The 27,889-nt window shown below is 39.0% G+C and overlaps 1 protein-coding gene and 1 long non-coding RNA gene across 5 annotated transcripts; one reads left to right on the top strand and one right to left on the bottom strand.

The window, feature by feature from the left end:
• The first annotated feature begins 124 nt into the window (after nucleotides 1-124).
• RhoBTB (Rho-related BTB domain containing) lies at nucleotides 125-27,889 on the top strand. 3 transcript variants are annotated; one of them, XM_043413191.1, is made up of 16 exons: nucleotides 961-991; nucleotides 1,694-1,859; nucleotides 13,584-13,983; nucleotides 14,623-14,726; nucleotides 15,686-15,883; nucleotides 16,144-16,351; nucleotides 16,543-16,785; nucleotides 16,874-16,959; nucleotides 17,164-17,290; nucleotides 18,624-18,758; nucleotides 18,960-18,983; nucleotides 19,762-19,915; nucleotides 20,284-20,414; nucleotides 20,638-20,880; nucleotides 21,051-21,199; nucleotides 21,608-27,889. In XM_043413191.1, exons 3-16 carry the CDS (start codon nucleotides 13,804-13,806, stop codon nucleotides 21,822-21,824), a joined length of 2,199 nt encoding a protein of 732 aa, XP_043269126.1. In that variant the 5' UTR covers nucleotides 961-991; nucleotides 1,694-1,859; nucleotides 13,584-13,803; the 3' UTR covers nucleotides 21,825-27,889. The 3 variants fall into 3 exon arrangements, with proteins under 3 accessions (XP_043269125.1, XP_043269126.1, XP_043269127.1); XM_043413190.1 differs by lacking the exons at nucleotides 961-991; nucleotides 1,694-1,859 and adding an exon at nucleotides 125-262; XM_043413192.1 differs by lacking the exons at nucleotides 961-991; nucleotides 18,960-18,983 and having other exon boundaries at nucleotides 1,011-1,859.
• LOC122407166 (uncharacterized) lies at nucleotides 9,346-16,663 on the bottom strand. Of its 2 annotated transcripts, XR_006260164.1 has the most exons (5): nucleotides 16,531-16,605; nucleotides 16,237-16,363; nucleotides 15,669-15,931; nucleotides 12,322-12,579; nucleotides 9,346-11,242 (listed from the first exon to the last, which is right to left on the bottom strand). It is a non-coding gene; the product is annotated as an uncharacterized lncRNA (long non-coding RNA). The 2 variants fall into 2 exon arrangements; XR_006260163.1 differs by lacking the exon at nucleotides 16,237-16,363 and having other exon boundaries at nucleotides 16,531-16,663.

The following is a 27,889-nucleotide window of genomic DNA, read 5'->3' as shown; positions in this document are numbered from 1 at the left end:
TCACAACGGGTTCATTCAGCGGGCTGTGTGCTTCGCCGGGAACCTGCTCGAGAGCTTTCGCTCTCTTTCTCTATCTCGTTCTCTCTCCGTTGAGCAAAACGTTTTCTACAAGCTCAACACCGCGGCGGCGGCAGTAGGAGGAAAACGGCAGAGCGAGCAACAGCAGCGGAGCAAACCAGTAGCGAGAAGACGCTAGTGGTATCTACGAGCACAGACAGGCAAGCGTAGAGGCAAGCACGGTAGCACCGCCAAGAAAATAAATGTTCGTGTACCTTTATACGCGTGCATGTACCCGGATCAAATAGAGGCTTCCATTGTAAATCATTTATCCGACCCTCAGTTTGCTCTACTTTGAATTTTTAATAGCCCTAAACGGCCCGTGGAAAAAATACCGGGAGCTGCCGCTTTAAGCTCTCATTCGAATTGCGAAGGGTCTCTCAATCTCAATACACTGCGCGTGAACTGTTGGGAAGATTATTTTTTCGACAGAAATAAAACGTGGCCGGAGCCACTTGCGTGCCCTTAACGAATATTTGCTGTGCAAAATGTTTATTATGCTGAAAATTGTAGTTCGGAAAACCGCATTTGTGAATTTTCGGGCGAGTACGATCGTCGCACGGTCGGATATTTTGGGATGAAATATTATTTATCCGAAGGGTTTGAATTTAAAAAATGTTTTGACTGGCAAAGAAAATTATTGCCAATCGGTTCAAGAGGAGCTCGGCAAGTGTGAGCAGTTAAAGTGCAGCTCCTGATTCTTTTTTCACGTTTCATCGAAAGCTTGATTCTCTGCCTGATCTAAAAACTTTGGTTTTGGATAAACGAGCATCGAAGAAGCACGCAATGGGTGTGCATGGAATAGGAGCGTATGAGAAAGAGAGGAGGCAACGAGAAGAGTGATGACGACAACGAGTGACGATGCGAACCCACAGAGACGAAAGCTAACCAGTCTGCGTTCGTCCGCGATCCCGTTGAAACCGCGACATCGCCGGTGTGTTCCGTCGAACGTTTTCCGTCTCTCTCTCCCCTCTCTCTTTCTCTTTTCCTCTAATTCTTCTTTCTTTTCTCTCGCTTTTTTGAATTCTCTTTTTTTCATTAAATGAGCATTTGACACGTACGTGCGTAGCGAGCCAATACACTGACACAGTAAATGAGCGAAGCCCGAACGTTTTTATCGGCGCACTATTTTCTGGCATTTTCAATAATTACAGAATCGGGAAAACTGCATTTGAGATCGAATCGCATAGTGTCGTGTGGATTTTCGAACATTTCTCACTGCAATTTCTACTCTGTCGCAATCGATCGATCGGGCTCGAATAAAACTCGGTGTTTTTTCCATTTCACTGCCGAGCCACACGCTCGTTTAATCGACCTCACAAACATGCTTGATCTCGGGCGTTGATTATTCGCTCGTTTGAATTTATGAAAAATTTCTTGCGACCTCGATGCCTGTCATTATCGACGCGAATTTACAGTATTTCTTGTCCCACACGACGCGAGGACACCACTCGCGACACAACAGAGTGCGCAGAGAGAGACTGCTTTTGTAAACGATGAGAGCTTTTCTATCGGCCTCGTGTCTTAGACGCAGAGATTTCGATGATCTTAGAGACAAGAGGACGCAACGAAACTTCGACATTTCGTTAAAGTTACGCCCCCTTTTTTCTCACGTCGCATCGATTCATTTGTGTAGCTGCAGTTCCTTCGCATGTGCCGATAAACAGTCACTCTGTGCGCGGTCCGCATTGGATATTATTAAGGGAAACCGTTCACGTGTGTGTTTTAACATGACAACGCGATCTGTCGCTCCGAAACCGTGACAGCGCGCTTCCCGGCTTCGTTTCGACAGCTGTAACAAGGTGGGTAGCAAATTTCCGCTTTCCCTTACCGAACTCGTCTCCCTATGGCCACGAAACATCCATGCTTTTGATAAAACACTTTCGCAACTTCCATTAACGGCAGCAAGCTCGAATTCGATCGGTACTCCGTTGTAGCCTGTCACGCGGATATTTTTCTTGAGAATTTTCCTAATCGCGGCATCCGATTTGACGAGTTTTCTCGTCTGTCGGAACGATACTTCGTCTTCAATTAATTGAAGATCTTCCAAGCAAAGTCACGCTCTCTCTCGCTCTCGCGTGGTTCGATAAACGATTGTCTCTCCAGCTGATTATCGGTTCCAGCATTTTGGTCCATTGTTGTTGAACGCATAGCTGTGAATAGTTAACGCGAGTTTAGCGAAAGCGTCAGGGGTGCGGTTTCGATGGAGGTGTCCCTGGTGCACGGCCACGTCACGGGACGTCACCCTCTGAAAACCTCACGCGCGCGCGCGCGCGCCTCCTCTGAGGCTGTAAAGAATCTTGGAAAATTCTTGAGAAAGCATAAGAGAGAAAGTCCTTGACAACGGACAGGCGAGGCTTCATGCTTCGCGCGTGAGATTTCTCATCCTTCCGGTAGCCAAAAAATCTTGGAATTTCGAAGCACGAAAACGTTTTTTTCAACTCGTGACGTTTCGACATTTGAGTTTATAATTTTAAGGTCCTTTCATTTTCGTTTATTCGCGAATTCCCTTGGCTCGCAGGGGAAAAAACTTTTCTTCAAAGCCCTCAGGGGATGATGGCGCGTGCATAATTTGTTTCGAGCTCATTTTATCTCCAGGAAGCACCGAGGAAATTTAAGCAAATAGAGAAAACGACGTTCATTCCGGTCTGCAGACTCGTTTTTTGTCCGGAGACAGCGGCAGGAGCGTTATGTTGTTAGATCCGACGAGAGATGATTCCCTCGGATGGTCCATTTTTTTCCTGATTACGAGGAATCTCCGGTCCCTTGGGGTAATGAATTTTTTATTTTTTATCCCCACCTCTCTTGACAGGGGTCGTTTGTAAAATAAATGAAAATGTGTTCTCCCCGAGCTCGGGGAAGGGCGAGGACACCGCGAGTCACCGACGAATCGTGCAGGAGGAATATGAAGTTTTTTTTCACTCCACTCCGTTTGCAAAACTGAGAAGAATTTTCTATCACGCGAGTTAAGAATTTTTTGCATCGTCCTAAGAAGATTGAACGAATATCATGAATCACTTTTACCTAAAGAATAAAAAGTATTAGCTATGAAGCAAGAGCCTTCGCGGGGCTTATCTGATTCATCGGTTTTTTGCCCCCAACTGAAGAATCCGCGGAAAAAGTAATGGCAAATACATAAAAAGCTCTTTCTCCCTTCACAAAATACTTCGCCGAACTGAAATATTCTTTGAGACAGAAAAGTTCGTGTTTCATAGCTGAAAATACTCCCCCGATGTTTCTTATATTCTCTCTTTTTTTACAATCAATTTGCAAGCTTTCTGCCCGATTCTACATGCAACTACGTCTATGTTAGATACAAGCATTACTTCAGCGACCCCAACATCGTCTTATTGGCGAATGGATCAAATAAATGTGTACCTCAAAGCCCTTCTGCTCGAGTCTCCAAATTTTTTTACCTCGATCTGGCAAATATTTGAGGAAAACAATCACCGGGAACTCGCATTTTCCGATGATTTATCCACGAAATTCAAAAACAGTGGAATAAAATAAAACCATCCATTCGCAACCCTCAATCAAACAAATGACAAACCGATTATCCTCATTCGACGAAAACATCTGCTCGTCAAGTCATCAATCATTCTTACCACACGAGCCTAAAAAGTCTACGGTTCTGAGCGAAATATCGTAAATATTTAAACCATTCGCCCAATCTCCAAATCACCATGAATCCATCGAGCGTTCTAACCATTCGAAACCGTGGTTCATCAATGTGTCCATTAGCTCTAGAGTTTAAGGTAGCTCATGCGCGAAACGATTTTGTTAAGAAAGTCTTTGAATTACACAGAGTTTAGATGGATACTCGACTCGCACGCATTTCAAATTTTAAAGGGCTCGTCTTATTGGTTATTGAGATAAACGTGCTTAAATATGAAGAAATATACACGGGGTTGCAGGGACTACGCGTTAAAAAGTCGTTTATCCTTCCACATAACGAATGAACGCTTCTTACGAAGTTTATGAAAAACGTACACAATAACAATGAAGTATGTAACGAAGGTCTGTTAAAAAATTCAAGACGATTGTCTTACCGCTAATAAAGCTATATTAAGTTGAAGATTTAACGAAATTGGTACAATCTCACATTTGCTTATTTCGGCATTTTGTTTCTTCTTGGCTTGGCCCATTTCCGTCACAGCCTTCTGTCTTTTTATTAATACTTTTTTCTCTCGATGCGTTTCCCGTTGTATTTTCCCTTCGCCTTCTCTAATGCGATTTCTCACAAAAAAATAATAATTTCAATCGCCAGAGGATAAGTTGAAAAAGTGCATTTACTATTTCGAATAAACAACTCTGACGTTAATTTATAGTGATTATATCTTCAATGAAGAAGTATAAATCGATCGAATTTGGACACCCATAAAATACGCTCCTATCTACCTTAAGGTCAATGAGAAAGGAGAATAAGTCGTTTTAATCGGCGGCAAGTGCGTCAGGTTTCTTTGGCAATGATGGCAAGCTTTGCTCGTTTTATTAGAACGAGCTAGTGAGTTTACAATAGTATACTCGACTCGAGTCACACGATATACTTTGAAGCAACACAATAGATATACACATAGAAAACGCGGATGGTGTCGTGTGGCCCGTGGACTCGGTATGCCAGTCGACGCCGAGATATTCGTTCGCTCGCATCATTCAACCGCGCGCTGACTATTATTATGTAAGAGTGAGGCGACCTACCGTGTGCCCATCTGCACTTACGTATTTAAGCTCGTAACGTAACGGTAATTACGCCCGCGCAAACTCAGGTGCAATGTAACATTATTGAGGGCTCAAGGGCCACGAACCATGAGAAAAAACGCGCTGAATTCGTCGCAAAATTATGTCGGAGGCATGAATTTATGTTGAGACAGAAAAAATATCATTGTCGAGTACAAAATACTCGAAAAGTTCGATGTAAAGTTCGAGATAAGAGGCCGTAGGACAAACGATATAAATTTACAAAATGAGTTATTGAGTCAATCGAATCGGATTCGTCTGTCGAGTAAAGTAACGAGAATTCAAAAACCCGCTAATTCGCGAGGACGATCCCAGTCGCCCTAATCATTTTTTAATCACCTCCATTCGCCGACTCACAATTCCCACTCGCGACGTCCTTCCTTCGATTAACGGTTTTACAATGACTCGGAACGGAACGAGTGGAACCGGAATTTTAAAGAGGAAAAAGCCTCGCCTCGTACGAACATGAAATGGAATGAATAATTTTAACCCCTCTGATATATCAGGGCTACGAGAAAATGCCACATTGAAATTGGCGATTCAATCTCTCCCTACGCGAGCGTTTAGAAGCTCGATCACGGGAATCGACGAACGCTGCTTTTTTGCTGAGCTTCCGAACCGCAGAGGCTAAGGGCATCGCCGGCTCAGGGGGAAATCGATGCTCCGAATGACGCGTCCTATACACCGAGACCCCAGGTCATTTGCACTAAAATTCATAAACCCATATCTGTACATACACGCACATATAAATATACGTACTCAGAGACACAACGAAACAAATGAATTTTAGACGAATCGTTCAATTGCAGTTTTTATAGAATTGAATTTATAGAATTATTGATTCGATTGAGACGCGACGGATTCAAAACTGACAAATTTACTGTTCCAGGTGCCTGGGGATTTGTAAAAATTCCAAAAACTTTTGCACTCGTGCTCAAAAATGCAATAAAACATTAACAATATTTATTTGCTCAATCGATAATGAGTAGAATCGAAATCGCTTGTATCTACCATCGTAAATATGTCGATCCTCAGTTTTTCGTTCAAGGGGATGTACCAAGATGCTCGACGATGTGTGCGAGCGCTATTCATGGGCCTCAATTTTAATGAAACTCTTCAAAATTGCCTCAAGGAGTTTCGGTACGGAAGTTTAAATATTAAGAAATTCATCAAATTTGGTGATAATGTTCTGCAACATCGAGTGCGAAGACACCAATTTTTTCAACATTTTCTTCTGCTCAGTTATCGAGCAATTACGCATTAAGGAGTTTCGGTACAGGCGATACAATGTTGCCATGCTAAACCATGCTAAAAACATAAAAAATTTCAAAAAGTTTAGAATTTTATAAAATTTGGTGAACATATTCTTTAGTGCCAAATTTGACTATACAAATTTTTTAAGATTTTTCTTCTACACAGTTATCGAGTAATTGATCACTAAAGTTCACGTGTATAAGCATAGCGTTTCCACATATATAAGTATACATTCCGGGCATAAGAAATCTGCTTTAATGCGTAATTACTCGATAACTAGGTAGAAGAAAATTTTGAAAAAATTTGTGTTTTCGCACTTGATGTTGAAGAACATTATCACCAAATTTGATCAATTTCTTAATATTTAGACTTCTGTACCGAAACTCCTTAAAGCACATTTCTTATGCCCGGAACGTATACCTATGGAAACGCTATGCTTATACACGTGAACTTTAGTGATAAATTACTCGATAACTGTGTAGGAGAGAAATCTTAAAAAATGTGTATTGTCAAATTTGGCACTAAAGAATATGTTGACCAAATTTCATAAAGTTCAGAACTTTTTGAAATTTTTTATGTCTTTAGCGTGGTTTAGCATGGCAAGATTGTATCGCCTGTACCGAAACTCCTTAATCTGGATGAATTTTCTGTTTTTTCGTATGCGAGAATTGAGGGAAGAGGTTTTTGATGACTTTTGGGTTTCGTACGGTTTCGTGATCGTTTTTCACAACGTAACGAATTCTGGACACTCTGCGTTATCTCTAGAGATTTAGAGGTGTTCAGAGATTTTGTTTCACTGCTTTGGATCACTTTGGAATCGCGCTCCCTTGGATGGTCCGTTGACTCTCGTTTCATTTTTGCGTCCTCGCAAAATGAACATTACCGCAAAAGCGGGTTGCGCATCAGCGGCAAATAATTAGACGAGAATTTTCGTCTCGCCTACACCGGAGACCCTTGAATTTTTGTCGGTTTTAACCATCAGCTTATTCATTATTTGCCTGACGCGTAACCCGAATCGAGAAGTTTCGAAAAAAGCTGCGCGTAGGCTGAGGAAAAATGGATAAAATGAAGTTCGTGAACGAAACTAAAATAGACTTGATTGGATCGTCGTCTGATTTGCCGACCCAAGTGAACATTGCTAACCGAGACGATGATTAAACGAACAAAAGTTTTATCGAACAAACAAACTTTATTTCGCTTTTCACTATTTCCTGATTCAACATTCATTTGGTCGAACGACTTTTCTTTAATTAAAAATTGCAAAAACTGTTAAATTCCCGTTCACCTATTCCTTGTATAGAAAAAAAGTATCGAAAATTCGCACGAATCGGAAACCGCGAAAGTTTCGGAATGTAAAAGTCACGTGAAATGCTCCATTCGATGGGTACGTAGACGGAAAGAATGTCATGCGCGGAACAGCGCTTTCGTCCCTTCCGGCCCCCGCATCCGACAAGCATCTCTCATAACACAAGAGCAAATCTCCGCTGAAAAATGCTTTAATTTCGCTCAGTTCATTACCGAAAGACGTACAGAGATTTTAAAACGATTTACGTGCGCGCGCGCAAGTCCCCACGTAACGCGGCACCGGTGCCGCCTTAGTCGGGACAATGATAAAGCTCGTTAATTAGCCTCGCAACTAATCCACATATATCTATAGGCTACGGAGAAATTAACAGGTGAGAATGCGCGTGCAGGTCTCATGGGGCCGTTCGTTTTTTCAAGTTCTGCTGAAATCCGTTGAAAATATTTCGGTTAATTACAGTTTTTAAATATCTCGATATTCTCACTTTTTTATAGAACTCCGCGCCCTTAATTCGTTTGGTGACGACTGAAAACGGAATTTCTGAGACAAAGACTCGAAAAGGACGTTCGGAAAAAAATGTTGATTGTCAAAAACAAGATTTTTCAAATTACAATCGTTTTTTAATAAATTCTGGAATTTTGGGATGGTTATGAATATTCAGGAGCTCGAACGATTTATCGTAATTTCTCTCGTTTTATCGTAATATTTGCAATGTGTGAAGTTACACGTTTCCTGGAAAATAATGATCGAGTGAGACAAAATTGATTAGTTATATAGAAACATTGTGGTAATTTGGTCGTATGACATCTAATGGAATATTATTCCTGATTTATTCAGTACCTGATAATGAACATTGCAATATTAATAATTTACAATGCTATTCACACGAATAAAGGCCAGAGACGAAAATGACGTATCTGGCTTGAGTGTGCTCAGGTAAATCGTGAAAGGTCGAACGTTTTATAACGGTGTGTTATAGTAATGCTATAAATTATGAAATCCTCGAACTTGTGGGATTATTTCCTGATTACTTTTTCTTCTTGACGAGTTCGCACGTTTAGTGACACTCGTACCAAAGTTCCATTCGACACGTGGACGCCGTTAATCCACCCAGAAGCTTCTCTTTTACTGGATGACAGTTTCACACGAGCATTCTCTGACTCGGTGCTATTGTATCCTCGCTTCTATACGAGATGAGTGGTGCTAATGCACGTCATTTCCTCAGAATTAGAACAAAAGCTCATCAATTTTATTTATCTTTGTGAATCGATGACGAAATAATATTCAATTTAAGGTAGATCGGGCCCGTATGATCGTACTTTATGGGTGTCTAAATTTGATCGGTTTTTACTTCCTAATTAAAGATATAATTACTTTAAATTAACGACAGAGTTATTAATTCGAAATAGTAAATACATTTTTCCAACTTATCTTTTAGCGAATGAAATTAGTTTTTGTGTGAAAAATCGCATTAGAGAGCGCAAAGGGAAAACACAACGGGAAACGCATCGAGAGAAAAAAGTATTAATAAAAAGGCTGTGACAGAAATGGGCCAAGCCAAGAAGAAACAAAACGCCGAAATAAGCAAATGTGTTGTGAATGAATTTTTTCACAGACCTTCGTTATATACGTTATTGTGTACGTTTTTCATAAACTTCGTAAGAAGCGTTCATTCGTTATACGGAAAGATAAACGATTTTTTACGCATAGTTCCTGTAACCCTGTGTATTTTTCGTCATATTTAAGCACGTTTATCTCAATAATCAATAAGACGAACCCTTTAAAATTTGATGTGCGTGTCAGTCGACTGCTCATTTAAACTCTGAGTAAATTTCAAGACTTTCTTAAGAAAATCCTTTTGCGCGTGAACTACCTTAAGTTGTGAGGGAATAAAATCCCGTAAGGGATCATTGCTTTTTTGAGATGGAGGGAATACTGACAAGTACTTTTGTCCATTTTATCAGTCATTAATTAAAGCCTCACGAACCAATGGGAAGCATTCACCTGAGCTTTTTTATTGTTAGAAGCATTATTTTGTGGCGAACATTTTGGATATCGATCCGCACACTTTTCAGGTTTCTCAGATAATCCCCTTTCAATTCGGACCTACTTTTCATATGAAAAGGATTTTGAAAAATGGCGACTAAGAAGGCGACGGAAAAAAATCCATTTCATGTATGTCCGTGTGCGGCCGTTTATAATATATGGAACATTCAACGATTCTGCTCAGTTTATTGCGCCACGAGAACCGCCGCGGAGAGGTCTGAATATTTTTCATCGTCGCTCCGCGCTCGGTTGATCGATATCTGCCTGGCGTGAGCATTTTTTTTCCACGTCGATCCATAATACCCAGCCAAAAGCCTCCCCGGGCTATCGAACTGAAAAGTCTGATCGTATATGGAAGCGTGTACATAGAAAAATCCAAGCTCGGATGGACCAGAGTATTGCTGTGGAGCGTGAGCTGCAGAGTTTTTGCTGTTCGGGCCTCGCCAACATACGATCGAGAAAAAGGGGCTCTTTCAACTCCCCGTAACGTTGACCCCAACGGCGTTCTGCAATGCGCCAGCGTCGAGGTACATCTCGTGGCTACACCATGCTACGAAATGTTGCATACGAGAAGAATCCCCGCGAGACCAATATTTCTAGCTTTTTTTCTATTCTCCTTAAATTTTAACAAAAATTTACATTCCCGAGGGCCACAGAAAAAATAAGCTCTTGAATTTATCTTTTTTCCCCGGTGGAACAACGAATTCAACTTAGGAAAATACTGCAGAAGAGGAAAGTTCGGTCGACTGCTCGAAGCTTGTGGAGACTTTTCTTGTAGATTTCGAAGCTCGCGTTGCTCTAAAGAAGTCATGGTGACTTCAGAGCCGGCGAAACATTCTATCAAGTCGATCGAACTTTTTAATTCTCCTTGATCGAAGGCAGTACTGATTTTCTGCGCAGAAAAATTCGAGAATTTGCCACATTTTTATCACGAAAATCGCCAATTTGATAGGGAAAAAAAAACTTTACTTTTCCGCATGCTCGTGATCGAGCAAATTATTCGGATCTCAAGTTCGACTCGGCTTCGCGCTGCAAAGCTTTCCCTCATGCAAAACGTACTTTTAGTGTCCACTCGGCGACAAAAATCACTCGCTCCATACTAAAATGCTTGTCGTCATTTCGCGACGATAAAAGCGGCAGAAAAACGTTTCCGTTTTATATTTAGGGCTTCTTTATAGCCCGTTGAGAATCTTCGGAACCGAGTTCGATCTAGTTTCAGTGCTAAAGCTATTCAGCCGCGGGTGCAAAAGTTTTTCTGTGCAAAAATAAAGTTTTATCATCGAGAAAACCTGCCTAAGTACATGTCATTTTTGTACTTAGCGGTATTGTTCGTAACAGAGCTTTTTTCTCGGTGAAAAAACTTCAATATTTGTATTTACCGTACTTATAATATGAGCACGGCGAAAGATTATTTTCATAATGTAAAGAATCCTTTTATACGTTACACCTCGAAGCGATATATATGTATTTTTGTCCAGGGTGGAGGCCGCGGTTGCACGAACCCAACGAAGCTTATCGACCCCTTTGACTCACCACCGCGATAACACGACTGTCCAGTCTTTGCGCGCACTCAAACACGGCGACTCATTTACTGCGGCAAAGTCTTTGTCGTTTACACCCATATCGCATGTCGTTTTCTTTACTTATCGACATTAATATTTATTTATACGCATGTATGTACTAATAATTCCGCTCCAGCTTGACTCACGTTCTGCTTCTACACTTTTTTCCCTTGAACGCAGCTTTTTTCAGGCTTCATTGAGAAAATAGGGGTTTTCTCAGACTCCAAAAATCCATAAATCATTGTCGAAACTAATCGAAAATCGGGACGATCCGATGCGAGTCCTGAAAATAGGAAAATTATGAAAATTACAGTGTTTGTCTTGAGGTATCGAAATTCGAAAATTGAAGAATGAGATAAATGGGGAGTAATAAATCGTGGACCGAGGGGCCCTTGCGTATTAGAGCAGTGGGGACGATCGGAACACGAAATTCGTTGGATTCGCGGCGGAGCAGCTAACTATTAAAAGAATTGTATGGATACAGAAAATAGTGCACTTATTACAACGTGTCGCGTGTCCGACGACCTTGAACCTCGCAATTTTCAACGAGTTGTTCCACGAGCATAATTTATTTCACACGCACGTGTACCCCGCAGCGCTTTCGTCAATGCGGTAAAACGAAGTGGAACTTTGTTTTTTCCAAGTTTCACCGTATTTTATCGGTGAATTATTCAGCACTCTTGCATCGACGGGGGCATTTTAGGCTAACATGGAAGCTCGTGAGGATAACTAAAACTCATCAATTACGACGCTTTTGACATCTCACTTTTAGAATAATTATTTCGCTTCAAATTGCAGTCGTTAGAATAAAAGTAGTCAATGTTGTTTCATGAATTTTGAAAAAACATCTTTCAAGAAATTTTCAGAGGAAAATGTCGACCTTTGAATGGCTGAGTTCAATGTCGAAATACTTTTGGACCCAAAAATGGCCTTTTTCGTGCCCAACTCACGCGCTGTAAAATCAAGTTGTAGTTATAGTCTGCCGAACCGAATTTTTGAAATTCGGAAAATTCAGCAATTTACGACAGTTTAAAAAAAAGTGTGCATTTCGTGTCATAAACGTCACACTTTAATTATGTTTATAAAATTTTTTAATCGCAATATCAAAAATCCGACTCGACCGACGATAGGGAAAACAATTTCGAATATTTAAAAAAAAGCATCAAAAAATGCTTTTGACCGTGCATTTTAAGTTTCAAGTGCGCATCAGACCCTCTCTCGTTGGGCAGTCACGTTTCCTATAACAACTTTCGATCTATCGGGAATTTTCACAATCGACTTTCACAGAAATACGCCTAAAACTATGGAGAATAATAATCTGTAAAAAAAGGAAAATTAATTTTTTGAAAATTCGGGACGTACCGTAAGGCCTTAATAACGTTCGTGAGCGATGTTCGATGCCTTATCAATTATCGTGAGCAATTATGCAAACACTACAGTCGAGAGAGAAAAAGGGCAAACAACCGAACTGTTTATTCTCCTGGAAACGCGTCGAGCTGCTCTGAAGCTTCGCGATGGTCAAAGGGTTATCGATCACTTCCATGGCACGGTGTTACTCGATGAAAGTGAGATATTAATCGGGCGTTACAACTCGAGAATTTTCCTCCGTGGTAAAACGATCTGAAAAAACGTTATTCTTTCTGTAATCTTCGGGAATTCATTGATTCGTTTGATTCATATAGTACATAGAAATATTGATTTCGTCCTGATTTATATGAGTTGTGTTCAGGGTTAAGATGAAATGGTTGAGGTTGCGAAAGTTCGATTCTAAATATAGAGAGGACGAGGAAAGCCCTGGGTCAAATCAATAGTCACGTTTTATATATGTATTTTATGTATATACTCTGTGATAAATCTGTACCATTATATCCCAAGTAAATTGTGTTTATATAATCGTGTATATACGTTTTGCATGTAGCTCCGAATAGTTGATAGCCTCAAACGCTACGAATCACGCCCACTTAACTTCTTTCCAAGTATCTCATGAGTCTGTCGATCACCAAAGTTTGATTAATGTTAGATTTTTACCGAATTCTTTTACCTCGTAGATTTTCTGCCTATTCAAATTCGATCAGGAACAGTATATTTGATCGAGCCTGAATAACCGAGTGCTCGGGAACTAACCGGGTATGGCCGACTCACACAATTGCATTGCGCACTCCGAGATGTGATGAAATTTATTTTCAGGGACCCCCAACTTCTTTTTTCACGATATTTTCTCGTCTCGATGGTTTTGATGCTCATCTCGACACTCGGGACAGTTTGGAATCCGTTAAGATTATTTTGCTCGTTACCTAGCAACAGCTGGGGAATTCGCCCAGAGCTCCTCTGTTTGTCGAAATCCAAGTGGAAAAAATAGTCCTCGTAATTGAATTTCCGAGTCCACCTTAATTTCGTCGGGATGGGAAGATTCGTATCACCCACGTCCGCAACTTTTGTTACATTTTCGGATGCTATCGATTTCTCATAATTCACAATTCGAAATTACCGCAAGTTCCATTTGCTGTAAAAGTTATATTTGAAAGCTTGATTTTGAGATGATCCTCGTGCAATTATATTTATTAATGTTCGAATTTCTTGATGGGACGAAATTTTGGAGCGTGCGATACTCTTTTTGTTGATAGATCGAATGTGGTGGTCGAGTATACCGATAGACCGAGAAGCTGAAGAAGAAGAAGAAGAAGAAGAAGAAGAAGAGAAGACGGAGAAGGAGAAAAGAGAGAGAGGAAAAAGGTCAGCATCGAAAGTTCACACTGAGGCGAGAGTGCACAACAAAGATTTGTTTAAATCGTCCAGACTGGCACGAGAAAGAAAATATTTGACAAAAAGGGGTGATTGTCGGTGATGGACAATGAGCAACCCCATCAGGAGCTGGTCAAGTGCGTCGTTGTGGGGGACACCGCAGTCGGCAAGACCAGGCTGATTTGCGCAAGAGCCTGCAACAAACACGTGTCACTGTCTCAATTGCTCACCACCCACGTGCCCACCGTCTGGGCCATCGACCAGTACCGAATTTACAAGGACGTAAGGCGCCAACACGATTCCTTCAACGGCCTCTATACATAACATTTCGTTTCATTGATAAAATTTCTACTCCTTGCATTCGTACCTTCGAACGTCTCGATCATTTAACGATTCACCACCAACATTCATTCCAATTCTTACTTCCAACCTTAAAGAATTATAGATTTTCGGTGGTGAGAAACTACGATGTTGGAACTTCAACTTTTCTGGATGAATTATGAGGACAGAATAGTATATTACACACCTAGGGAGGGAAAATAGACTACTTCAAACCGCGGGCAGAATTGTCACCCGAGCCGAAGGCGAGGGTGATAAGCACGCGGTTTGAGGTGGTCTAATTTCACTCCCGTGGAGTGTATACGATTTTTCTGTCCGACGCAGGCGGAATGCGGCAACTTCGGCACGCGCAGCGGGCCGAAAGTTGCCACTTTCCGCCCGGAGGGCTGAAAAAGAATTTTTTCAGTTTATGAAAACACGAAACTCTTATATTTTGGACAACTCATTGATCAGTTATTCTTTTCATATCAAATTCTTCGATCCTGAAAGATTTTAGCAACACTTTCACTACTTTACATATCAAATTCATTGATCCCTGAAGGGTTCATGACGAATTAATTTCAACCCAGGAACTGTTTTCAGGTGTTGGAAAGATCGTGGGAAGTGGTCGACAATGTAAACGTCTCGCTACGTCTGTGGGACACTTTTGGCGATCATGAAAAAGATCGGAGATTTGCTTACGGCAGGTAATTCGTAGATGAAGAAAATAAATCCAAGGAGTTACTGATAATACGATAGGGTATTTTACACCATGTAAAAAAATATATAAAAATGCATGATTATGATAGATTTCGTAAAAAGTAAACGAGAAACGTCAATATTTATTCATAAAAATGCAATCTAAATTTTATAATTCAATTTTAAAAATCGTCTTTTTTCAACTGTTTTTCAAATGTCGAAAACGCCATCCGCCATATTGGATTCCAACGTGACGTCACTCCGATAGTAAACGATCTAGATTCTTATTGTGCGCTCTGTGTTATTTTGAAATTTTACAAGTTATTATGCACGTTTGGGGACTTTTATCATTCGTTTGATTAAAATCGCATTATGGAAAACAGTTTTGTGAAAGCAGATAGTACAAATCTACCAATGATAAATATCGATGAATCCACAATTTTTGTGGCATTTTTACGCTTGTATTATTGCATTCAGGCACGAGACACCAATGATATACCACTATAACTCATTATTTTTACAAATCTTATTACTTGGTCTTTCGCAATTGTATTGTTTACTAACGGAGTGACGTCACAAACCGAAAAAAACATGGCGGCTAGCGTTTCCGCGCGAAAATTGAAAATCATAAATAAAAAATAGTTTTCAAGACAGTTTTCGGTCTTATAAAATTGAAATAAAAATTCTACTGGTTTATTACGATCACAGGATTATTTTAAAACAGTTTTCAAAAAAGGTGTAATACCCTATTCCTAGTCGGTTTTGTTCATCGGTGGGTTATGAAAAGAGGAAAAAATAAATCAATAAAGTCTGTGGACCTTTTGTAGTCCTTGGAGGATTCTTCGACTTGCCATTAAGGCTTGAACTTTTCGTGTCCCCATCTTTTCAACGTTTAACTGCTTTCACTGTTCCATATGATAATTTTGCACTTTTGACGCAAGCTATATTACCATTGTAATGTGTGTAGATCGGACGTGGTGCTCTTGTGCTTCTCAATAACGAATCCAGTGTCTCTGAGGAATTGCAAGGCCATGTGGTATCCGGAAATCCGACGGTTTTGTCCACAAACTCCGATTCTTCTCGTCGGATGTAAAAACGATCTTCGTTACATGTACAGAGACGAGACGTATCTCAGCTACTTTCGAGATCGCAGCCCTTTCGTGAGGCAAGTATTTTCAGCGATTCACCAATTTGTTGGACTTTTTCAACAAGCCTACGACAAAAAAACGTTTAAAAATCGTCGAATGGGAAAAAAATTCGGTAAAATTTTCATCTTTCACAAATCATTCGAACATTCCGTTAAAAATTTATAACGTTCGAATATAATTTTCACTTCGTAATCACTCGTACAAGCACGACTATTCCATCGATTTCAAATAGTAAAAACGATTGAATGAGTTTGTAAGGATGTTAAAAATATTGCAGGGCGACTCGTAAAAGTGATCTCGTGATGCCGGATCAGGCGAGAGCAGTTGCTCGAGAACTCGGTGTTTCTTACTACGAGGCAAGTGTATTTACTTATTACGGTGTCAATGAGGTATTCGAAAACTCGATTCGTGCAGCGCTCATCGCACGACGACAGCAAAGGTTTTGGATGACGAACCTCAAGAGAGTGCAAAGGCCTCTTCTTCAGGTATGATATTCTCTGAATCAAAATATTACGGAATGAAGCATTCGTCGAACTTGGTAATGGCTCGACTTCGACAATTGACCATTTGCACAAATCTCAAACAAAAGTTCAAAGGCATTGAATGGAAAATAAAAATGTTGCTGCTGTTTCGTAAAAACGTTTGTTCGATTCTTTCTGCCTACTTGTTGTTCAAGGCGCCATTCTGTCCGCCAAAACCAATACCACCGGAAGTGTGTCTCGCCCCGAGCTCCTACGAGGAAAACATGAAAACTCTTTGGATGCGACCGGTCCACACGGACGTGAATCTCATCGCTGGTAACTGTTCTTTCTCGGCCCATCGCTGTCTTCTCGCTGCAGCATCTCCCGCGTTTCATCGTCTCTTTTCAATGGAACTCGTGCAGGAATTAACACCTCGAAGTTCTAGCGAATCGAGCATGGTAAACATTCTTTTCCTCCGCATCCTAATTTTTATGTGCTCGTTGTATCTGTTGCGTGACTTTATCGAGGATTTATCCATTTTTCCAGGTCAGCACTTTCGGAGAAGCCACGGTCGGCGATTTTAATGACGACACCGAGTGCCTCATACGAAATGATCAATCCAAACCTGCAAAGTAAGTTTATCCACATTTAAAAAACTTGCAAAAATAAAATCCGATCGAGAACTCGTTTGGTGGATTTACTGAAAGACGAAAAGTTTTAGTTACGAATTATTCCATCAGAAAAAAATATCGAAAGTTATGAAGCCTCATCCCCGAGGACGGATTCATTGTGACGACGTGTCATTGAAAATTTCTGTTTGATCTTTCAATATCCAGAGTCTGGGAACAGCTGAAACGAAGATCGAGCTTTCAAGTATTGCCAACATTGGACAACCAGAGAAAATCAGCTGGTGCAACGCGAGAACTCAGTCATCCGGCGTTTCAAAATATCCGTGTAACTCTTGTGAGTATGTGCTTGATTTGAATATTCATACAGAATATTTCAAATCGCAGATGGAAGATTATAAACTTGAATAAATATTGGACATTCGATCGGAACTTTACGGTCGATATTGTTCAATAAAATTTACAATTCGATGGAGGAATAGTGAGAGTTACAAAAAGTGAGAGAACATTTTCAGAAACTGTTAATATCGACGAGATCGTGGTCAAGCTTCGTTAGAATGAAAAATGAACTTCATTTATTCAGAATGTCTAGATTTTTTTTATACGCTATTGCATACTGATTCGCGTAACTTTAGCACTGGTACTTCTGGATTTAAGAGCTTTTGACTAAATTCTAAAAGATTGCAGTTTACAAATTACTTGGCTTTGAGCGTCTTCGATCTATTCAATAAATCCTCGTACACGCAACGAGTATTTTGTACAAGGTAACGTACTACATAGATTACGTTTTCAATTGAACGAGGCCAATTGGAAGCTCGTAGGTTCAATAACAGATTGATTATAGCTTAATAAAACATCTACTGGCGTGCCTAGCTTCTCTTTCGTTTGAACTTGTGCTGCACTTTGTAATTCTTCCATTTAGCTGCAGACTTGAGTCTCTGTAAGAGAAACACGTTTGTCGCGTGCTACTTCGTTTCAACGCTGCACACTGTACTCTAATTTCTTGCATTTCTGTCATAAGCTCTTTCTCTCTTGCCTTTTCTCTCTCTCTCTCTCTCTTTCGGTTTTACTTTTCAACAGAATCATTCAATGCGTGTTGAACCGAACTAAGGTGCCACTTAACTAAATTAGTTTTAACCATGAACGCATCAAGTGCTTCTTGACCGTGTGGCACTCTCGCAAATAGCCACTTCGAACACGAGATCATTTATTTCACTTCTCATCCAACGCCTTGGATCTACGCGACGTAAATATTGGCTTGATGCGTCTATGAATTCTTTGACAAAACAAAAGTTTCAACAAAAACGAATTGCCTTTACTTCGGTCAGCCATGGACGAATATTTGGCCACACGTGCTTGAAGTTTTCATTTCGCAGCATGAATTATTTGGCGTTTAATCTAATTCACTTATGTTGGCCGGATTATTTGGATACTTTTCGAGACATAAATTGCGATTCAACTTCACTCCAAAATTCGAAATACTTTGAATTTATAAAAAAAACGCTCAAAACAATTATTGTGTCTTCGATTTGACTATCCCGAACCGTGGCGAAGTGAGAAACGAATTTGGGTGGTAAAAGATTTTGATGTTGTATCCAAAGACTGATTATTTCTCGAAATCGAGACGAATAAACCCAAATGAAGAATGCAAAATCCATTGACAATTCCAGGCCGAAAATTCGAACGGAGTTCAGCAGCCAACGACGCTGGTGACGCTGTCGAAATTGATAACGCCACAAGCTCTCCAACAATGTCTGCAATTCATATACACCGGAAGTTTAGATAAAAGATACCACGATTTGCAGGTACGTTTGATAAGTCGGTTGGGAATGATCGAGCAGGAAAATGAAACGGGACAAAATGAGACGAGTGGACGTGGATAGAGTTCCAGTAGATTGTTTTTTCTAACGGGAAATTATGAAATTGCGAGACTACGAATTGTTGCTGTTTTTTTTGTAGCTATTCTGACGTGGGATAAATTGACTAACGCGGTTCTATTCTTTCAGACAGCTCATATCGGTCTTCTGCTGGTTAGTATTACATTTCATTTCGTGATAAACGATGCGTCCTGGTACGTAAAGAAAAAAAATAGTTTCGGTGTCACCATAACGAAAAATGTCTTCATCGAATGAATAGTAATGACGATAATAGTTACCAGAGACCGTAATTAAACGAATCGCAAACTTCGGGGCCTTCATATATTGGATCAATTAGTATCGCAGTCTCGCATCTCGCGTTCATCATCGAGCATGATCTCCCCGACATCAAATATCGCTGAATGGTTTATCAATTTGTATCAAACTCTTCCATGTCGTCGTTTCGCATCGTACGTCATTATTGGATCACGTTGTTTTTCGTCTCTCCTTCCAAATAATTGATACGTCGAGTTATGATCTGAGCACAATTCATGCCTGGGCACACGAATAGATCGACGTTGCGATTAAATCCCACTATCAGAATAATGCATCATTGGTAACGACCATTTTACAGCTTGCAATCATTCCAGGAGTTGACGTCCATCGTTTTTTTTTCATTTTTACTCTTAATCGATTCATTCTAGGTGTTTCTTCCGCTCGTTAATTAACCAGTTGACTTTCCCGTAGCCTGACATTCAGCATACGATCGAAATGTACATTTTTCCATTGTTCATTCGTGCAAGCTTTGGAAATAATTGAAATCTCTGAAAAATCAGTATCTCATTTTTAACGACTGAAAATATTCGTACGTCATTGCACCAACCCGTTTCGTCATTATGCGGAAGAATATAATGGCGAGAAATAACTCACAAACGGTTGTTTACACTCACAGGAAATTAGACAGGCTGCGGAATTCCTTGAACTGCCACAACTGATGATGGTTCTTGAGAGTATACCGACGAGAGCACAGTTCATGAATAGCGATCTCAATAATCAATATAAACAGGTGGTGAGGCAAAGACTCGAAGACATTTGTCTGGAGCAAGGTATACAGAAAAATCAATTTTCTTCGTTTCCAAATTGCTCAATCGCCGTGTTCTTTGTGATGGTTTTTATTCGTTTGACAAACGAATGAACTATCGAGATTAATCGCTGATTGATCGTGCTGATCCAGAAGAATTTCTCGCCTTGGAAAAAAAATGTTCTTCATCGACCAAAATCCTATTGAGTTAAGCACCAGAGTGGAATCAACTAAATTTTTTTTTGAAATTGCAAATTGAACAGCAAAGCTGTTCGTTCGACAACAATATAAACCGATGATTTTGTTCGATGAACGTTTTTCTTTTCAGGGCGTTTTTCCTTCATGAATAGGCGAGAAAATCAATCCTGTAACCAAACACCCGTGATTTTCCAGGTCTATTTGCTGACGTTATGTTCGAGCTCGATGATGGGAATATGCCAGCTCACAGAGCTATACTGACTGCCAGATGCGACATGATGAAGGCAATGTTCTCCGGAGATTTTCGTGAAAGCAGTGCCAAAGTTGTAAGTTTTCAAAGGCCTGAAAAAAACAGAAATTTACAGTTTCTGTTTCTATTATTTATTTTCTATTTTCTGTAAATATTATTCATCATTATTAAAAGAATAAGAGGAAAGATGTCAAATCATGAAAAAGACAAAGTTGTTGTAAGGAGACAAATTTTCATGTTTTATGGACAAAAATATATTTTCAATGAATAACGAATGTACTTGTTCGCTATCATTGCAGATAGTTTTTCCTGGTGTACGAGAGTACACGTTTCACAAGTTACTATGTTACTTGTACACCGACGAGGTTCCAGCGATATCTTCAGCCAGATGTCTGAATCTGCTGGAACTTGCAAACAGGCTGTGTCTTCCTCGTCTCGTTAATCTTGTTGAGAATCGAGTCATTGAGGATCTCGACAGGTTGTCACAAAGCGACGGTAACGAGGCTGTGGAAAATTGTTTAAGGCTGTTGGAACCGTGCAAGGTAAACGAATGATTTGTCATTAATGTTTGTTTGTTTTTCAAATCCCACCAAGTCAATACCCAATTGATTATTTGCGAAATGTGCTCACTGTTTTCAATATTAGTGAATTTTGTTTCAATCCGTTTGAATGATTTTAAAATGCAAGTGAATTTCTTACCTTTCTCTTTCAGCTGCACAACGCTGATCAATTAGCCGACTGGTGCATGAATCATCTATCCGTTAATTATAACAAGCTTTGCAAAATGTCACCGCGAAGCGTTAGGCTACTTCATCCAGAGAATCAAGAATATCTCAGTGAACATCGGTGGCCACCGGTTTGGTAATTAACACACAAATATACTCGTATCTTGAGTTTTTCCATTTTCCTTCTAAAAACAACAATGGAGAGACAACTATGACCTCAATTCGACTGGAAAGAATTTGATGTTGCACTTGAGTCTCGATAATGCTTTGCATTAATTATTTTTGAGTTGTGAAAAAGTTCAGGAATGCTTTCCGGAGTATTACATATCAAGCTTTTGCTCTTCGGGTATAATGAGATTCTAGTTGAAAGGAAAATGTCACTGACTGAGAATAACGTTGCTTAAAAAAAGGCTGCAGAATAACGAAGATTAAAAGAAAATTGAGCAATGCGAGTCTCTGAATTTTTCACATTTTAAAATTATCTTTGAAATTTGTCCATCCGAATATATAAAAATTCTAAAGTAAAAATTCGAATGTTTGTCAGGTACCTCAAGGATTACGATTATTATCAAAAATGTCTGGCAGAGCAAGACAAAGAAAACAAACCAACGTTGAAGAGGAACCGCAATCAATCGGGATGTTTGTGTTTTTCGGGTTCGACGAAAACTCGTCGAGAAACAGTTGGTACGAGCTCGTCGAGCGAAACGCCAGCCGATCGTCCGCTCTTCGACCCGACGAACGAAAGCATCGAGGCTGTATGACAAGAGCCAAGCGGCATAAGCCGCTCTTTCAGATTCATTCTGATCTTACCCGTGCTAATAATATTCATCTGCACTATTTTTACTATTTTGATACTGCTACAGATTTATACTTAAGAGTTCCGTGAAAAAGGAGAAGAAAAAGACCGGAAAATAATAGCCTACGACTTCGCAGTCGATAAGTCAATATACACATAATTAGCAGTGTATACGTGTGGAGAAAAAAAGAAAAGTCGCCGGAAAACGACGCGTCCAGTTAAAAGAAAAAAAGGAGAGAAAATCCCGAGTATTACGTTGTACAGAATTTTTTGTGAAATGAAACGATAAATAATATGAGAGGAAAGGAAAGTAGAACATTTTGAGATTGTGACAGGCGACGAAAATCGTCAAGGGTGATCATACCATGTGATTGCTGGGTATCGGGAACTCAAATAATCGTTGTTTCGACGACCCGAATTGGCGTCTTCGTGGAAAAACCAAGTTTAGCCTGGAACGTTCCGCTTCGTTCGATTCCGATCACCTCTTTCTCTGAGACACTCGCACCTTTTTGGGCGAATACGAACATTTGTTTTGAGTCCTTAACGTTCCGCAATCGACATATAATGACGGTATTCATCGAAATAATCGACAAGTGCAAAAAATAATCTGATTTCACTCTATACAAGCGTTCGCTGAGACGTGTACTTAATATTTCATTGTACGGTCATCTTTAAAAAAGACAATTTTTGGAAAAAAAAAACCAACAGACGGTTCCATATCGTTAAAATTTTATACTCGCAGTGATAGATGGTATTTTAATAACTTTATTCAAAGTGAATAAAAAACATTGTGAGAATGAATATGTGTTAAAGATAAAATCTCAAAATTTTCAACATTTGTGTAAATATTATGACCGATAGGTGGCCCCGCGTTGAGTTCCCGAAATCCTCCCGTTGCCTCTGTGACACAAAGGTTTTCACACGTATACAAGCGCGACCTTCTACGGTCAAGGACCGACAAAATAACCCAGTAACCAGTAACGTTCCACATTAATGGAGATTGGGTTTGTTTGAGGCGATGTATTAGGCGTATCAGCCGTCTTGTGAAACTTAAAACTGTGAGATTTCAGAAAAGTTTTCAGAAAAGATCTAAAAAGTTTCTTGTGTTTCTTTCAGGGCGTATAAACGGTTGTAACACGTCTAGAGATTATTTTCTAGACAGCCATTAAACCGACAGAAGTGTCTTTGGAGCCGTCATTGCGGTTTTTCTTTAGACACAGTGAATTCAAAATAACGTTTGCGTGTCATTTCAAATTCCAAATTGTACTTATGCATTCGTAAAGATGCACAGCTTCAAATAATCCAAAAGTTATTTACATTATTTGATAATTTTCTGGAAATTGCTTACTGGGTCAATTGTTTGAAACAAGGCAACTAATTTTGTTTAAAAACAAGACAAATAGTATATCGAATGGAATGACAGTTGTTTTGAAATGAGGTTAAATCAATAGTCTTTTTCGATAATGTGTTTAAATAAACATAATGTGGAAACGAGGTAAAATGAACAAACTCGGTTTCTTTGTGGTGTCATTTTTTATTCTCTTCGACAATATTGAAGTTTTCAATTAACTCTCGCGATCCTGACATGAAAATAGCAAAATTAAGCTGAGTTTCGATTCTCGTCGATTGAGTCGTTCCGAAATATTCAGGTTTTCGAATTCGTAAATATCCTTCACCTCTGGCGGCTCGATCGGAATAATACATTGCCTTAAAATCATCGAAAATACGGTCACGTGATACTGAACAATCTTAGCGCCCACAATTAGGTTAAAATGTACACGAATACGTGATAGAAAAATCGCTTGCGATCCTCGAATCGGGGAAGCCATTTTGAGCATAAAAATAAATAAAAAATAAAAAAAAGAAAAGAAACGTAAACAAAAAAGATAACGAAACATGTCCTAACGCCAACACTCATTTACATCAATTACGAACAATGACACGAGTAAGTTGCGTCTATGACGATATAAAGACGCAACGATTTTATTAAAATACAAAATTTTTTCAACTCTGATGAATATTCGCATCGCACAATTTCTCATTGAGAACGCTGTTTTTAAGATTTTCGCGATTGTTCCCCCGCGAGTCTTTTTGTTGAAGGATTTTATTGTTGAATTATGATGCATTTTTTGAGGTTGTCTCGTGCATATATTTCCTGACGAATGTCTCGGTTCGTGGAAATCAATAAAATATCCGGTGTACGGAGAAAAAAAAATTCTCGAATCTGTATCAGTAAGTATTCTGCAGTCATCGATTGTTTCGTTTTCAAAGTGTCACAAAGGTATTGACAGATTGAGGATTCCGTCAGAAATGCATACACGAAACATCCTTGAAAAACCAATATTCTGTGTTGTTATGACGCGTGATCGAAAAAAAGTTCAGGCCTTTTGCGAAAGTTTATAATACGAGAGAAAGCAGAAGCTTCGCTAAAATCATTTGTAGCCATTTTTGCAACAAAAGAAAGAACAAAAATACCCAAAATATTTCGTACGAAATCTAGTCAAAAGCAGTTGCAAATTTTATCCCGCAACTATGAATTTGTACTGATCCTCGAGACAGAGATTTACGAAAAAACGATAGCGATTCGCTTTCAGCAGCATTTTTTGGCTACATGCCAAAGAGACATACAAACCTAATGAGAAAATGAGAGAAAAAAAATAGCGACGACTAAAAGGCATATCATTCATTGATCAATTATATTATTAACGAGTCCAAATATTTCCCACCGAATGAACATTAGTGTTAACAGTGTTGCTGAACGAATCTCATATACTTCCCACGAAATAATAAAGGAAAAGTATTCCCGAACTTGTAAACGTACATTTGTCGACAGATTCACAATTACTATTGTTATTATTATTATGTACGACAAATCTGATTCTCTCCTATTTTCCTCATAACTCGTGTGTCAAGGTGATCTAGCAGTGGCGTGATAGACCATCTTAAAAACCGTGTACAAAATGTATTTTTGAACGACGCTTCGTGTCAAAGAACTCGGACGCCCAAGTTCTCTTTCGAGGTTATGGTAACGAGTGGGCGAAGTCTTTTCGTTCTCTATTTCTCTTTTTGCGCGATCCGTTCAAATACAGTGAAAAGTAAGTTACGGAAAATAATTTGAGATCAGATAAAAATGTTTAAATTTGATGAGCAGCATTTCGAAGGGGAAATGATGAATTTATCTTGAATTCTTTAACCTCAATTTATGACGATGAAAATTTCGATCTGGAATACGAAAACAAGAACTTTGTGGCCCGGAGTTTATTTTAATAAGATCGATAGTTTCAGGTGTTTATTCAACGAACGTCGAGTCAAAATTGCATTGTCCTCTGAAATTGGTTAATCTAACGATCTTGATTTCAATGATTATAAACCACTTTCTTACGAATTTTCGTTATACGAATGTGATTCCATCAAAGGCTTGCCCCACAGGCAATGTAGAGCCCTCAGGTATTGAAAAAGCATCGGTCTTCTAAGTGACAGTATTATATAATTCGATAGAAAACTAATGGGATTTGCATGGTGGACCAAGCAAAAGGAAAAAAAAAAAAAAATAGAAAATTTAGACACGAAATTTAATTATCTTCAAAGTTCGGGTCTCGGAAGAGTGTTTGTGGAAATGAGCAAATGAAGCGCCTCTGGCGTCGACTCATGAAGAATTCATCGCTGCATGCTTTTCAATTTTGTTATCTTTTCGTTTTTTACGTTAAAAATTCGTAAAGATTTGTCGAACATTTGGAAGCTTTAGAATCTTTTTCCCAATCGTCGTTGGCTTAAAATTGTATTCCGGCATTTCAGTCGTATACTTTGAATGCATATGTCATGAGTTTCGTTAGTTATAATTTTTCCCCAACGGCAATTTATCAGTTGTGAAAATAGGCGGTCAATACTGATAGATCACCTCAATCCTTCATCCCAAAATCGAAAGCAATAAACAATTCTAGGCATAATAAATTTGTACGAACAAAAACGTTTAAAATTAGGAGATGTTAGGGGAAAAATCAATTGTGTAAGATGGAAGTGAGAAGAGACTTGGAGTAACTCGAGTCCGGTGGGTGAAAGAAGAAAATTTTTGTTTTTTGCGCATCGAGATAATTTTCAACGACATAAACCAACGCATACATAGATGCGCGTGCGCACACACATACACATTTACGTTATCTTTCACCCAGAAAATATATTGCTGAAGGAAAAGGAGGTTTGCAGGAGAGTTATAAGATGATGAATTATATGATAATAAAAAATAATAGAATTAATAATAAATTATAATATTGATAAAATATGAATAAGCGCGAAGTGAATGAGAAACGATAACATGGCGTCTGTGTAACTAGTCCGAAGGGAAGGAAAGAAGGAAAAAATGTTGCATATATGCGACGAATGGTGCGCGATATAGATATAAATGAAAAAAAAAGTATATAAAAATCTGATTAGTTCGGCTACGTCAATTTCGATGTCAATGTAAACGTTTATAAATCAAACACGTGGACATTTTCTACTGATATATTGTTAGTGATGCGATGAATCGATATATCTTCCTTGCCTCACCACGCGTTCACACCACAAAAGTGAAAGAAAAACTTACAACATAATATAACGATAGGAACGGCAGCGGCGCAAACAAAAAAAAACATCGATGCATTTCAAAGAGTCATATCATCGGATTCGAAATGTGTATCCTAAAACTTCGTGCATTTTTTTGTGATAAAATTCCCTGAATCATATTTGCGCGTGAAAGAAAAAGCGAGTAAAATAAAAACGAAATCATTGAATTTGAATAAACTAGGGTTTGAAGCAATAATATAATTGAAGTGCTACACGATGAGCACATATTAGATCGTAAATTCCATAAGATCATTTTTCTCTTGTTTTTTAAAAGGAAGGAAAAACAATGTTTTTCCTGTCATTTCCATATATTATATAGATGTGTGTATGTGAAGATAATTCGACGCTGTAGAGGCTTTAGTGAGGTTAGAAATGTTTTACAAGTACGTTCCCATAAACACTAGAAACTTTGGTCGATCGGAATTTGGAATGGCTGCCTATTGAAAATCTGTACAAATAAAAAATTTTCTTGGGAATTTATGTGTAAAGCATTTTTATGAGAGAAAGAAAAGAAAAACTCAGAATTCGGATACATATAATTATTGGAATTCCAGAGCAGGAAACGAAGAGAGCTAGAGAACAAAGAAAAAGAGAAATTGAACTGCAGCCACATTTTTTGCCCCTTATCCACCAATCGACAATCTGAGAATTATCTTCTACGATCGTTTTTTCTACAGATGAAAAAGTAACTATCATAAAAATAATTAAAAATATTAATGAATTAAGAAAGTGATGGGTTGGTTGTTCCTGAGGTGAGCGTGACGACGCTCTTAGTAGTCACAGTGTCTCAGAAATGACGTCACACGTGCATCGAGCATGCTGTGAAAGATTTACTGAAATCATTAACAGTTGCGAATGAAAAATTTAGCAAAAATAAGAGAAGCGATGAACTTTTTACAAGCTACGGGTTTAGGGAAGGCCCTAACATATAAATGATATGTGAGAATCGTAACACTCAATGTCTGGTATTCAATTAAGTATGAGGAAAGAACGAGCGACAACAAAAAGGAACATCCGAAGCCAACACGATAAAAAAATGTTCTCAAATGTATATACGATTATTGCGACGTCCCATAAAACCATGGTAAAAACAGAGCGATACGTCCAATTTTTGTTTGCCTCTTCGATATTGTAACAACATGAAAATCACTACGAAAAATAAAAACAAAACAAAAGTAAACAGATAAATTTAACATAAACGAATCGTGTAAAACAAGCAGAATAATAATGCTCAAAAGAATTACTGACATCAATTTAAATTTAAGCGCAAGACCCCTCTATTAATGAGACACGAAGATCGATGATTCAGGAGAATCTAACAAATGTGACACCAGCGTATTATTCAAAAATAAAAAAATTGAAGAAAAAAATTACTAAAGAGAAGGACGATTAATGAATAAAGCATGACTTCATCGAATTATAAAGCAA

Source organism: Venturia canescens, chromosome 2, assembly GCF_019457755.1.
Source record: "Venturia canescens isolate UGA chromosome 2, ASM1945775v1, whole genome shotgun sequence".
In the NCBI taxonomy this organism is placed as follows: Eukaryota; Metazoa; Arthropoda; class Insecta; order Hymenoptera; family Ichneumonidae; genus Venturia; species Venturia canescens.
The sequence above is the reverse complement of the archived record's forward strand: the minus strand, read 5'-3'. Positions and strand labels throughout refer to the sequence as shown.

What these genes read in the sequence shown, in the direction of transcription:
- RhoBTB (XM_043413190.1), top strand. Translation starts at nt 13,804, where the DNA reads ATGGACAATGAGCAACCCCATCAGGAGCTGGTCAAGTGCGTCGTTGTG. An exon ending in AAAGATACCACGATTTGCAG is followed by an intron (nt 18,759 to 18,959) that starts GTACGTTTGATA and finishes CTATTCTTTCAG; the next exon opens with ACAGCTCATATCGGTCTTCT. An exon ending in AGACATTTGTCTGGAGCAAG is followed by an intron (nt 19,916 to 20,283) that starts GTATACAGAAAA and finishes GTGATTTTCCAG; the next exon opens with GTCTATTTGCTGACGTTATG.